This window comes from Schistosoma haematobium, chromosome 5 (genome assembly GCF_000699445.3).
Source record: "Schistosoma haematobium chromosome 5, whole genome shotgun sequence".
Lineage (NCBI taxonomy): Eukaryota > Metazoa > Platyhelminthes > Trematoda > Strigeidida > Schistosomatidae > Schistosoma > Schistosoma haematobium.
This window is the reverse complement of record NC_067200.1, coordinates 13466790-13482190: the sequence shown is the minus strand read 5'-3', so window position 1 is coordinate 13482190 and position 15401 is coordinate 13466790. Positions and strand designations below refer to the sequence as shown.

The following is a 15401-nucleotide window of genomic DNA, read 5'->3' as shown; positions in this document are numbered from 1 at the left end:
CTGAATTCTTCATAGTTCTGTTTTTTTCTTTCACCAAGTTAAATTTCCTCGAATTGTATATTTTTTAATGCCTAATCTTACATAGTCCAAGTAATACTGTTGCTACATCTATTCTTCTGGGATTTAGTCTTAAAATTTCATTTCTCTGTGTTCATAGAGTATGACAACTTGAACTGATGTACGTACATACCAGGTTCTAAGTTGTGACTAACTAACTATCATAAAAATACCATATTCGTATTTCATCTTATTTTTGAAATGGCATATAGTTGTAATTAAAGATACTAACAAAAATCCTTCGATTTCAATACTGTACAATAGTTTATAGAGATTGGGAAATCTGTTTCCTTACTGCAAATGTATTCATAACACACAATGTAATTGTATATGTTCTTCTACAAATATGTTTTCAGACTATGGTTGATACCAGTTAACTGTATACTATTGTGAAAATAAGTATTTTTCTCAGTTAATAAATATTGATAATTTTACTAAAGAATAACTTGATTATTGAAAAGAAAAAACACTTGATTAAAACAATCCATCAGTTTTTTAGGATAATAAATTTGTACACATTAGGATGTAGTGTCGGTTATGTTGTTAAGCCCATATACCTTATTCTAGCTTCTGGAAATTCCATTCTATTCATTCTACTTGAGTCGTATTTTGACCTTGTTAATTATTCACTTATCAGTCTTGACTGTTTTTGTATGAACGTATATGTGTGTACACTTCATATCCGATGTCTCATCACATGTATGTAGTTTATTTTGTTTGCCTATAAATATTGCGTAACGCCTGGCTAGAAATGGAGTTGGCTTACCATCCATCTCCACTCTGCGTCGTTTCTCTTCTCTCTATTCGTTTCATATACAAAATATATGTATTCGAAAGTCCATTCTCGTTATTTGACTTATCTAAATCCGTTATTGACTAACGCGATTAAAGTCGATGATTATATACGAGAATAGGCGATAACAAACATTCATACGATCTAAATGGTGTCAGATTAACGGGCCACTAAAAGGAAATAATACTTCATACGGTTCACATGTTATTTTTCTAAGTTGAGATTATTCTCAATGTGTTGTTGTATTCAAGTTCTTTTTAGTCATATAATAAGTGTTGTATAATAAAATATTCGTTCCATTAAAGATTTCAGTATATTTTTTATTCACATCCAGAATGGTAAGCTGCACTACGATGGTACATTTATAAAGGATAGTTGGAAATGACTTAATCAAATACATGAAGTCTTTGGTAAAAAAAAAGAAAGAAATCGCACTCTATTATATGACAATCATTCATTAAATGAATGAAATGAGATCCGAAAAACTAAATACACCATACTTAATAGATCCACTTGTTGTTTTACTTGTATCTTTCTATCGTTATTTAGGACTGCAATTGATCAGCCTCATGTTGGTATATGTACATCCTGTACAGATTGCATCGATATAGCCTTAAGTCACAAGCTTTTTAAGCAAAGATGGATAGTGGTTAGCAGTGAAATCCAGGATGCGCGTTTCGTCCTGTTTGGGACTTGTCAGTTGGATGTACCTACATCCCAGAGTTGATGTTCACTCCGGGACTCAAACCTAGTACCGTTCTCGTCAAAGGCCATCGCGTTATATACTCAGCTACTGAGTCCTGCTTGTGAAATTGGGTGAAGTTTAAATTCACTTGGTGTTGTTTTACTTGTATCTTCCCATTGTTATTTATATATACTACATATTAGAGAATAAAATTGATCTAATATTTCACTTTAAGTAATTAATAGTGATATTTCATATTTGTCTTAATTTAACTCTTGAATGATGATTCATTTATTTATTAGGCTATAAATGTACGTAAAATTCATTTTTAAATTATACTATTGTAATAGGGATTATGAATCAAATAGTGTCAAACCACGATTGAAAACCTGGAAGCACTGGATGCCCATTTCGCCCTATTAAAGGACTCCTCAGTTGTGCACATCCACGATCCCACACTCAGGACTCGAATTTAGGACCTCAGGCAAGAACGCTTAGTCTCTAAACCATTGAGTCAGCATCGAGGTTTACAGTGGTTGTCTAATATTGATCGGTTCATGATCTCTATTGGAAATCATCAATCACCATAATCCTATACTGATAATTATATTATTCTCTTGTATGTATAATGTTCTGTAATTTCTTAAAATGATATGATCTAGGGGAAATTAAATTTGAACCTGTATTATAATATTTAACATTTGAATACTGTTTAGAGATTATGTTTTTTCCTCAAAAGTAAGAAAAGGTAGAATAGAACAGAGACAAGCAAATTTATGTGAACAGGGAAACAAGAAGCTCTGACAAACTACGAAAGCTATTTTTCGGGACGTTATTTCATTTTATGCAAAGCTTGTAAAACACTAACACTTATTCTTGCCCCTAATCTATTCTACAGAACATAAGCTTTCGTTCGATGTATGATTCACTCCTATATTCTTTTCTGTTCCGAATCTATTGTAATTTAAACATAATATTTTGCACCCTATTTTCTACTTTAATTCCCAGCTTTGGACATAATTGTATTTTCCCTAATTATTGTACGTTGTGGTCGGGTTAGTCACCTATTTATTCATGTACGTTTTTACACTAATCTGAAATCAGAGAAATCGGGAATAGATCGAGTAGTGTTCCAGTTGTCTTGTCTTCTCTCATTCGTATGCTTGTCAGCCAATCAGGTGATAGAATAGTTTTCTTCTCTCTACCCCATTTCGAACTCACGCGTACTAACCTCAAGGTTAGGTCGGCCAGTCTATCGCGCCAAGGTCTTAATTTGGATTAGATAAGTATCCTCAGCACCAACAGTGGGTAGACAGGTCAAAGGACATAACACAAATACAAGTGGATTGGTTGAAGTTAGACATTAACACCGTTGGATGCCGGCTCAGTTGTCTAGTTGGTTAAGCGCCTGGCGCGGGACTGATAGGTCCTGAGTTCGAATTTCGCGGAGTGCGGGATCGTGGATGCGCACTGCTGAGGAGTCCCATACTAGGACGAAACGAACGTTCGGCGCTTCCAGGTTTTCCATGATGGCCTAGCTTCAAATGACCTATGATTTCAACCAGAGACAAATACACGTATTATTTAAATGGTAAATTTATTTCAAACAAACTGGTTAAATATTTATAACAAAAAAGGAAATAAAAACGAGCAAACAAACAAACATCGGGTAACTATAATCAGACTTAATGTAAACTGAGTTACCCTATGAAGATAATAAGACAATTTATGATAAGGTGTATTGTTTTGTTTTATTTAGAATACTGTTTGTTTGTTTTTTCAATATAAAAACAACGTGTATAAAAAGTCTCAATTAATAACTAATTTGTATTGAATATGAATAATCATTCATTGATAATTGAATGATTGGTCCATCGGTAAAAGCTTGTGTACATAATTAGAATAATGATTTGATTTATATCTGAAAATAGAAATAGTAATTTGAAAATAATTATCAGTTATAGAATATAAATTAAGGGAATGATGTAATAGTGAAATTATAGAATTACTAACATGTACACTTTTGAATGGTACACTACTTAATAATGATGAAATGTCTAAATAAATTTTACGAAAAAGATTGTAGTATTTTTACAGTTGAAATTATGAGTAAATGTAAGTCAGATTGTCAATGAAATCCTGGAAGAACGAACGCGTGAACGCTTAAATTCTGGACAACTGAACCGGTATTCAATGGTATTAATGTGTATCTCCGACCAAGTCCTGAAGTTGGGCGACCAATTACTATAGTCTTCGATAGGTAACTGCCACACACCCGACAAAATTGAACTCCACAGGTTGCGGCTTCTCAGTAGAACTCTAGAATGCTGGCTCAGTGGTCCAGGGGTTGTGTTCACGCCAGACCCGACGTCCTGGGTTGGAGTCCCGTGTGCGTGACTGTGGGTGCGCACTGCTAAGGAGTCCCATGCTAGGGTGGAACGGCTGTTCAGGGCTTCCAGGTTTTCAGTGGTGGTCTAGCTGAGATTAACTCGTGATTTCAACTGGTGAAGAAATTTTATTCGATCTTATTTCCTTTAATTTCCTTCATTGTGGTGTACATGTACGAGAGATGACTTTTCTACGTCGAAATAAGGTTAGTATCACTGAATAAGTAGGGTACTAGGTGAGAAATGATAACAAATGACCAAACCAGTCGATGAGTTTGTGAATCATTTTCGAGTGAGGTGATTCGGATATGCATTACGCATAGCCAACCATTGACTACTTCGAAACACAGTGTTTTCTGATAGAGGAATAGTATGGGAGTTCGAATCAAGATGTGATATCAATAAATGAAGTCATTAATTGACTAACTGAAGCGTGTAGGTAAGTGCAAACTACTTCATTTGGATATGGGCGATTATTGTAACAAATGGTTAGTGACTGAAGTTGACATAGTTCAGAATTAGTTTCATTAGAGTAGGTTCATTCACTTTTTGCCTTTTATTAGATCTTGAGTTTTAGGATTATTGTATACCTTTTATTTTGTGAATTCCTTTTTCTTCTACAACGGATAGTGTCGTTTCTAAAACTCAAGGATTTATCTTGATAAGTTCATCTCACTGTATCGATATGGCATGTCATTTTGAACTGATGGAAACTTGTGCTAAGTCCTACGTTTCTTATGACTAGCCAACGAGGAAACATTAGTTGTTGAAATCAGATTCATGAAACATGAAACAGCATAAGCGCATTTTAATCAGGTCATAAATACTTAGTCTTTTTGTCCTGATGAGGGGTCTTCTTCACAGGTTTTGTTTTCTTCATCTATCCTTGTGTTCAAGTTGATCTGAGTGACATACTTGATGAAATTCTCTTGTATTGCTTATGGTTTCCTTTAACTCAGGACTTTAGCCAATGTAATCACACGTCACTCGAATACCAATGCAATAGTCTGCCAAAATCACGATATTCTAATAAATATATATCATATTAGGTTGCTAGACTTACATTTTCATGGATTGTTTGTATTAGTAGTAGTACTATTATTATTAGCAAAAGGATGAATAACAACTGGAAGGGATCGCCCAAGACAGAGTTCCATGGAGAATTCAAATGGGTGGCCTATGCTCCTGTACGAGGGGTAACAGGCGTAAGTAAGTAAATATTATTATTTGAGTGATTATAAAATGTCGAACAGTTTCATGATGGTTAAGGTGTTCGACTCTCATCCACTTGGTCACAAGGTCGAATCCAGCCTCACTTACTTTGACTTAAGCGATTAAATTGTATCAGTAGACCCTACATAGAGTTTAACTGAAAGTTGAATACACCAATCAGTAATTTGGTGAGAGCCTAATTAAATGTGGACAAAATAAAGATTATCATTAAGAAAAAAAATGTATAAACAACGTTCAACCGCTCATATCGACAATAATTATACTCACCATTAATATGAATCTTATCGTTATTACACTGTCATAACTTGTCCACTTTCAACATGAATATGTCCATGTGATTGAAGAAATTTTGGATTGATAAAATTTAAATCACGTCTATATCTTTTCACTGATTGAACACCAGTTGATGTTGTGTTTAGCATAGTTAATGGTGATAATGTTGAAAATATTATTGATGATTGACAATACTGCTGACAATTTTCATTATTCTCTCTTATATCACATACACGTATATCACAATGTAGATAAAGATTTGAATAGATAGGAACTATTGATCCGGCAGTATTTAAATAAAATGCATTAAATGTGAAACCAACTTGTGTAGCTGAAGATGGAACAACCGTAAGATCTTCATATGCAGCACATCTATAAGCAGAAAGATAAAATAATTTAAAATAAAACTATTAAAGAAGACAATCATTTTACTATAGATTTTATAGTTGAAACAATTCATCAACAGTATGAGGAATTATGTCCTATTGAGATTGGAATTTGATATTTTCAAGTTTCGCTGTAAAGTGTAAGTGTCTAGTACCATGTCGAGCCCACATGTGTTATTTTAGCTTCCGGACAGACCATTTTATTCATTTTTCTTGAGTAACAATTTGACCGTGTTTATTATTCGTTTATTAACCTTAACTGTTTTTATATGAGCGTATATGTGTGCATTGCTTATCCTACTCATCAAATATATGTAACTTATTTTTGTCTGACTATAAATATTGAGTCACACTTGATTAAATAGAGTTGTCTCATTCGCTTTCGCTGCGCTTTGCTTCGTTTTCCATTATCCCAACGACATTCTCCGCTTCGTTTCGCTATCTTCAATTTGCTTCTCTGATTGTCTGTCCAGATCAATAAGTGTACAAAATGTACCTATTCAAAATTCCTCCTCGTATTTGACTTATTTTATTCCGTTATTTCCTAACGTGAATTAAGTCGATAATTATGTACACGGGTAGCCGGCATGTATATCTCGAATAACATTGTCGTACGATCAAAACTGGAGTCAGATAGGGGCTTACAAAAGTAAAACTTTTTTGAATGACTAAATATGTCGTTTAATGATTCACTTTAGTGATAAGAGTTATTCAACATGTGATATGAATTACGTTCAACAACTAAGAGAAAACTATGTATCTTTCTCAATAACACAATCCATTGTACACTGGATATTTTAGATAATTGAATTATGGTACAGAAGATCAACATATCAATTGATCAATACACTCAATTTTACAGTTCTGTAACTCGGAGGTACAAAAGAAACCTTTCGAAGAGTTTTAACACATGATGTGAGACTTATGCCGTATGAGAGGCAAAGACTCATTATTTCTAACATATAACATTGTCAAATTCATTGATGCCTATCTTATTTTGGCTTCTCTAAAATATCACAATAATTATGGACTTATAACTATGGAGCATGATGATGAAATTATTGAAAACAATTGTTCATTCAAATATTCTGTGTTTTTGAATATTCTCTAAGAGGGATTTTTAAACCGTTACAATTCTAAGTCAAATAGATAAGATTTCATCTACTATGTAACACAAACCTTTAGAATAATCGATCATAATAGAAAATGTTTTGCAAATCATTAATACCTTACAGGTTAGTGGTAGTCACTGTAGAAATGCACAACAAACATACACATAGTTAAATATAACATCCAATTGAAACATGTTTATATGAATTAGTTTTGAGAAGTGTATTGAAACAACCATGTAAGTTATTCATTACTATTCATAGTAATATATCTATATATACAAGAGTTTGAATAAATAGTGAGGTTAAGAATGAAGCGTATAACCAATTATTTCAGTCTAGATGTACCCTTTCCATACATAAATATGTAAGTATATGCTAATTTAAGTGTTTGTTTGTACTTTAATTCGGTTAATAATTTGTTCATTTATTCAATGTGTCAAAGGTCATTAATCTATCTACTTATTTATTGCATTATATGATAAGATCAACTACTGAATTGAAAATTAAATAGCATTCTCTTTCATTTATCTTGGATTGGTTGTTTGAATCTTTTCATTGATGTTTAAGACTGCGTTTGATCAGTCTCTTATTGGCATTTGTGCATCCTGTGCGGATTGCCTCGATATTACCTTACATCACAAGCATTATAAGCAGAGATGGATAATGGCTAGTAGGGGAATTCAGGATGTGAGTTTCGTCCTACATGAGACTCGTTGATTGGGTGAACCGGTATCCTAGAGTTAATGTTGAATCCGGGACGGTACTGGGTTCGAGTTCACTACTAACCGCCATCCTTCATTCTATTTATTCTTATTTTAATATGTAATTTTGCTTAGATGTTCAATATATAACATCTGGAAGAGCAGTGTTTATATATATATATAATATGAAGTCAGTCTACAATTTGCAAACCTATCGTTCCCTTTTCTATAAACTATCCATTTTCAAAGGCTGTTTTCTGATTAACTAAGAACCATCTGAATATCTGTCACTATTTTTTAAGCTCATTCTTACATAATACTCTTTTTATGAAGAACTACGTAAAAAAGAAGTAAAACCTACCAATATCTCGTTGCTAAAAGGTTTTAATATATCACAAGAGATGATGAAATTTTATTTTTATCAAATCTGTAAACTTGACGATAATTACCAAAAGCTTTTTTAGATCCACTTAGTCGTGAACAAAGTGTTTTAGAATTTCATTTAAAATGGTTTATTGGTTATTACTTCAAGTGGATGAGAACTTATTTTCTTGATTCACCTGAAAAAGAAACTAGAATAATAGTTGTCTTCATGACCTGAGAGCGTGAAACACAGAAAACTTCTTGAAGCCGGTCACATATCATGTAGTGAGTAGTTTCAGTCCTCTTAATTCCATACTTTTAAGGCCCCACTGCTGAGGACGAAAACCCCTGACGTAAGGTGAAGTTTGTTTTTCTTAGGACCGACCTTTCTTAGCTACTTATCTTCATTATGAGGAGACAACTGTTGTAAATGCTAGGCGTATGAGAGAAACTTCCTACAATCTTCAGTATCACCTTTCCTTTATACCATGAGTATTTTGCTCTAAGTCTAACCGTCATCCAATTGACCTGCCTGATAAGGTATAGTGGGACATAAAGGAAGGAGTTTTTCAGGCAATAACGCTTAACTGAGTCATCACGACACCCAATATCAGATACCACATCAAGGCAGAGGCTACATTGCTTATGTCCGAATGGCTGGCTTGAATCTATTCAGGTACATTAAGATCAATTTCAAATCACAGAGATTAGGAAGTGTGAAAATTATAATCTCAAAATGAAAAATAACCCTACCAATTATTACTAACCTATTAACAATTAAATCTTGTTTTAATGTTGAATTACGATTAGGTGTAGCAGTTGCCCAACAGTTCTCCAATATTAATTTACTTGTTTTTTGTGGATTAACCAATGAAACAAGAGCGTAAACTTTATCCCCCGGTGGAATAGTAATAGGTTGTTGTAATTGGACAGTAAATCTGTAAAAATAATATTAAAACAATAAGAAATGACGAAAAAAAGATTAACAATCTAACATTTTGTTGGGAATGACAATGTTTAATTACTAATGGACAGACATATGGGATTGTTAATTCCGTTTGCTCTGTTCTCCCCCGATTCTAATTTTTGTTTTTTGACCATACTACTTACTAATATTCAGTAACGCATAGATTGTCAATCATTTTCAAAGACAACTCCATACGTCTCACTGTTACTTGTGGCAAACCGATGTATTTTGACATGAATTCGTGACATCTAACTTATCTTATTACTATAAATGTATTACTTAATATTCCCAATATTTTATATGCATATCTTGTGAATTTGTTTATTGGTAACAGTCTCCATACTTAGCGTATGTAATTACGGTTCCAATTTATTAATGTAGGATTTGACCAGACTATGATGCACATAAACGCCCCACACATTTTAAGAATTAAAGTCTGTAGATTGTACGGCTTACATCTTCAACGATGGAAGTATAGTTTACAATGAGGTTTTAACACGTGGCTCAATTCGTTTGGTTTGAATACTTCAATGAATACAACAGGAAAGAAATTCAGTTTTTAATGCTTATTGTGTAAAAAAACGTGAAAATGTTGATAAGACCAAAAAAGGAAGTGTATATCCATTTGTAGTATTTCCTAACATTCAACATTGTATGAAAATGAAAAGAAATCTAAGCATATTAAATGTTTCAACATTCCTCTTGAATCCATTCTTACAAAAATCTGCACATCAGAAGTAAGTAGATGTTTTAGAATGTTCAAAAGTATCTATCACTTTGATAAGCTTGATGAGTGTAAATATACTATGCATCAGTGCTAAAATATGTTATCATAAGGTCAAACAATAGATGAGATTATAAACAAAGGACACTATTGAAAGTAGTTAAATCTGGAATTCGTTAAGATTTCAAGCTCTTTATTCTTGTCCATATCAGTGGACAAAATGTATATAAATCTATGATTAAGTACTTAGTTTTCTCACAAAGATTTGTAATGTAGTATTTAGTATTATGCAATAACCAACTGTGGGAAAGAACAAACCAGATCCCAGCAGAGGAAGAAATTAGGAAGAAGAGCTGGAAGTGGATAGGACACACATTGAAGAAGGCACCCAACTGCGTCACAAGACAAGCCCTCACACGGAATCCTCAAGGCCAAAGGAAAAGAGGAAGACCAAAGAACACATTACGCCGGGAAATGGAGATGGACATGAGAAAAATGAACAAGAACTGAATAGAATTAGAAAAGAAGGCCCAGGACAGAGTGGGTTGGAGAATGCTGGTCGGCGGCCTATGCTCCATTAGGAGTAACAGGCGTAAGTAAGTAAGTAATTTAGTATTATAGTACTACATGATGTATATATCAGTAAGTTAGTTCGTCAATTTAAACTTGCCTATATTGAGTTGAGATACAACAGTGATATTTTAAGTTATCTGCATTTATAATTCTCATGAGTAACAAAAGATCAGGAAAAGGTAATGGTGATATTTATGATTGGAGAAACTATTTTCGTATCTGTGGTCGATAATAATTGCAATCAACAGTAAATATTAACCAATATTATATTCTCGTTTCACTTTACAAGATTACCATCAAGTTTCGTATTGGTAAAGAAATAGCTCAATAGTCAAGGAATTTGCAATTGAACCTGAAAATCTCATCTTAAAGTCTCAAAAATTACTGTTTTCAAACAACTCAATATTCCAGCTACTCGACCTGTAGCTCTTCTAGGATTACTGCTGGTCCCAAGCACAGGTAAAGGAGGAAGGTTGAACGTGCGGTAGAAAACAACGTTGCTAAAAAAACACTAAAAATTATACCAGTACAATCAGTTGGCCTATATATATATAGCCCCTATTGCTTGCTGTTCGAATACTGCTAATTAACTGCAAGATCAAAGATCTACACTTAGAATAAAATTCAAATACAACAAGACACATGACTAGAGATTTTTTGTTCAATGGGTCCAATGATTTAACATTCATCGCTTGGATGCAAATGAGTGTGGAAGAAAGCTTTAAAAATAGTTGAAAATAACTCAAACTACTGATTTTAGGTTAGTAGGATAATGCATGTCAGGGAAAAAATTAACTCATATTCCTTTAGATACAGAATTTTCCATCATTTTCGTATCTATGTTTTCCTATTTAATCATATCTAACATGCTTTTTTGAAATAAGGTTTCCCACATTGTTAATGACTGACAAACCTAGAAATGAAAACCGTAGGTCTTTCTCTTTCTCTGATTATCGATTTCAACAAAAGTCAGTCATATATTTCAAACTATGCAAAGTTTATTACAATCCAACATTATACACCTTATATATCTGACTATGCATTGCAAAATTTTATTCGTAATCAATACAGCAGATATATACAACAACAAGAACAACAGTATCCATGCTATAAAAAGGAAGATTAATATAGTTATAATGAAATCATAAAGTACAGACAGACATTTCATCAACCCAATAAACATAACTGATGATCTTCAGAATTTTAACCATTTACTTGAATGTAGGAGAAAATAATAATAAAAACATAGGACGGTTGAGTATATATACATATTGTTATAACGGTTGGATTTCCACATTTACATGTATGGGACGAATATCTACGCTAGATCCCCTCCCAGTGTCTATTCTACAGGACTTCAACACAATTCAGATCAAAAACACATGATTAGTATGACTAGAACATTAATACATTACCGCACCACAACCCAACAACAATCAATAATAATGATTATAATGATAGGGGAATATATAACTCATCTGACACCTGTCAGACTATCTACATGTCTGACTGAGCAGACAACCAATCATTATCATTCTCGCCCACACATCGCATATGCATCATCAAGGGATAGGGTTAAAGTGCTGGACATTCGCTTTTCGTCCTCTCAATTTCGTAATCAGTACCCCCGCCGCGAGAAGGCAGTGGCTGTAAGCGCGTGGCCACGTGAGAATATTTGGAAAGGGAGAGCGGACTCTCTCCATCCTCGGTCGTACCAGGGCATTTCGGCGCTCATTTCTTCCCATTTGGAACTCGTCAGCTGGATGTACCTGCATCCCAAAGTTGACTTGCACTATAGTACTCAGAACGTGCATCGTGTATAACCACTGTTAGCCACCATCCACCAAATCGTAATAAACTGCTAATAAAACTAATTTAAACAAATTAACTAATACTGACTTACAATTGATCACGATATAATTTCAATGTTGATAAAACACTCTCACTTTGATATAATAAATTTGTAGTAATATTTGGTGAAGCAACAACTTCCGATTGAATTTGTTTTGAACGTGGTATTAAACAGGTCACAGTGAATTTCATTGGTAAATTTGATATAATACCATTTTCTGGTGTTAAATATTCTCGAAGCAAATTTAATTTAATTGCAATGGAAGTTGAATTACTCTATAGAAATATATACACATATATTGATATCCAAATGATTCAATTGTTAATAAATGTGAAACGTTTATTTATACAGAAGAAGAAGAAGAGCTAAGGAAATGTAGTCTTAGTTAGTCAACTAGTAAGGAAATAATTATTATTAGCAAAGGTAGTTTAGTTTGTTGTCTATGCTATGGATTGAGATAAGCTAGACGTGTTACAACCCACGACGTGCGCTTCAGATACGTGCGCCACTTATACACTTGACCAGTCAACTTTGTTAGTGAGAGACTGAAAAATTATTGCTAAGCTTTAATTGACAAACAGAATCATTGGTGTATATATATATATATATGTTTGCTCTGCTGACCTAGACAAGGACAAGAGGACTTAGACTTAGTAGTTCGATAGTCGACTTGTCCAAATAGCGCTCCTGGTTTAAGATTTTTCGCTGACCACTCGACATCAAGATGGTATGTGGGACAGGAGTAGAAGTGAAGAACTTCAGACTTCATCATGGCTGGCCTAGTACCTTCAGACTGTTGAAGGGGGATTCGCTAGTTCATGATAATAATGAAGTCTTTTAAAGGATATGGTAAAAAGCTACGACGAATCAGACGTTCACAAGCAACATGAAACTCGGTACATACATGCACCTGATCAAGTTAGCTTTTCATTTCCGGAGTGTACACACTGTGGAGGTATAATGCACCTTAAGGTGTCTGAAAACACCTGGGTAAATATGGTCATAAAAAACTGGAGGCATGACCTCAGAACACAAGGGAAAACTGCTTGAATCGATTCATACACTCTTTAGTGAGGCCAATAACTGATTAAACACATGGAGGTGCACTATGTTCGGTGATTGAAAGTAATTAGTATACAACACTTAAATTTGTTATATATTTATTTGGTAAACGGCTATCAGTAAAATCTAGGAGGTGGGTTTCTTCCTATTTGGAACTCGTCAGCTGGATATAATTGTATCGTAGTGTTGATGTCCACACTATAACTTGAGCCTGGTACATATCCCAGTGAACAGTTATTTGTTCAACAGGTAGGAGGTTATTGGTATACATATATTTGTAATATAGCCTATTCCATAAATACACAAAGTAAGGTTATAAAAAGTTTTTTCAAAGGAGATTTCATATTCATCAGACATGACCACTTCACAATACATTTCATTTATGATAGTACATGTATCACATCTACATTCTGATTGTTCCAAAATTCCTGGAAAATTTTTAAATGTTGAACGGTTTCAACTGTTAAATAATTTCACGTAATATTATCAATCATAAGTATTTTACTCAAAAATTTAATGCATCAGTAATCAACTGTAAAGTGAATTACAGGATCAGAAAGTATAGAAGAGAATGAACACATTCAATACTTTTATAACATACAGGAATTCAACAGTTTCACTAGTTTCATAACATTTATACAGTGTTGACAGTTTAAATTAAGACACTTTATTTAATCGAGAAGATATGTTTACCTCGACTTTTTATGTCTAGAAACAACTTACAACTCTTTATAAGTATTTCCAGAGACTATTGAATGTTTCATCAAAAACTAGTAATGCAGTTGCCGTGTTTATTGGATTGAGTATATATAAATGCATGTAATTGGCGTTTTAATCTATTTAACATTTGGTTGCTTAGTTATGTTGAATTGTTTTTGTATATATGTGTAAAGGAATGTATTTTCACAGTTTTCAATTTAAGGTCACAAAATTCTAGGCTTTAATGAAACCATAGTACCATCTTCGTTTGAGTTACTACTATTATTACTAACACTACGGTTACTACCCATTCAATAAATATTTGATAAAGTATATACTTAGAACAAACAAATATTCTCTACATTAGTAAACAAAGTGATAATTATTTAATTGTCACTTAATCTTATTGGTGAAACTATAAAACTAGTAAGACGGAAATATTTGATAATGAATATCAATTGTGAAATTTATTACATACTACTTTATATGTATTTAATAAATGATATGTCTAGTATTTAAACCCCTGATACTGACTTTCTAACAGCCTCCTTTTAGTTACCCCACCTCCAACAGAAATCTCATACACTTGGGCCTTAAATAAAAGATAAAAGGTAGAGTGTATGAAAAGAAGCTTTGTTGCCAAAGTTCGTTTAATTATGAAGAAACAAGGATATCATGGATTTATGTGTAGCCTTGATGCTCTAAACGTTCATGGAATCATGCTAAAACTGGCAACACTATAAGTAATTATTCAATAGAGATATGATGCATAAATCACTGTTTTATAGAAATTTATGGAAAGTTTCTATAGGACTATCAATGGTTGATATATAGTTAGCAACACCCCCCCCAAAGTCATACTGATTTCGAGTGATAAATTTTTAAAGCATAATTTCATTCGTCATTTGTTTTGTTATAATTATAGATAAAAACAGTTAATTTCTACAGTATAAATTGTATGTTTGATCTCATCTATATTGATTTAAAGAACTGAATAGTTCTACTTTCAATCAGTCAGAGTACATGGATTCACATTTCTTTACTATTGATTCTTATAGAATATTCTATATATTTGTGATAGATATTAGAACACAACCACGAGTTATCTACGTTCTAAGCGAGTAATATCTTTCTTTATATGAAACATTCGTGAGTTATAACTAATCTTTTACAACTTCACCAAGACTACTTCTATCAGTTTTATTCATTGGAATGTTAATTTAAGTAAAAAGACTAGTACAGTAATCGAAACTATGTTGATGATTAACTTCGATATAAGTGAAAATACATTTAAGTCAATAATTAGAATTTATCAACTGAATATTTGTCATTGAAACACAAATTATAATAAACATGTATTAAAAGTCACTGAGTAGTGTCCAATATAATAAAAATCCAATCTTAGTCCGTACTGATTTGTTCTTTTTCTTCCTTCGTAAGTTGGATTTAACGATTACACACTCAGGTGGAGACAAGTAATTGTATTTTAATACAAAACTACTATGTTCTTTGGTAAAATATGAAAACCATACGT

The 15401-nt window shown here is 33.0% G+C and overlaps 1 protein-coding gene across 1 annotated transcript in view; it reads right to left on the bottom strand.

Annotated features, from left to right (window-relative positions):
• Positions 1–310: 310 nt before the first annotated feature.
• SSC5D (Soluble scavenger receptor cysteine-rich domain-containing protein ssc5d) overlaps positions 311–15401 on the bottom strand; it is a 43486-nt gene continuing 28395 nt past the window's right edge. Inside the window, exons 7-11 of the mRNA XM_051217531.1 lie at positions 12158–12381; positions 8758–8928; positions 5423–5800; positions 1038–3456; positions 311–994 (exon numbers count right to left, since the gene is read on the bottom strand). Of these exons, the coding sequence (XP_051064945.1) occupies positions 5446–5800; positions 8758–8928; positions 12158–12381 (750 nt within the window). The 3' untranslated portion in view covers positions 311–994; positions 1038–3456; positions 5423–5445. The remainder of the gene's footprint in view (positions 995–1037; positions 3457–5422; positions 5801–8757; positions 8929–12157; positions 12382–15401) is intronic.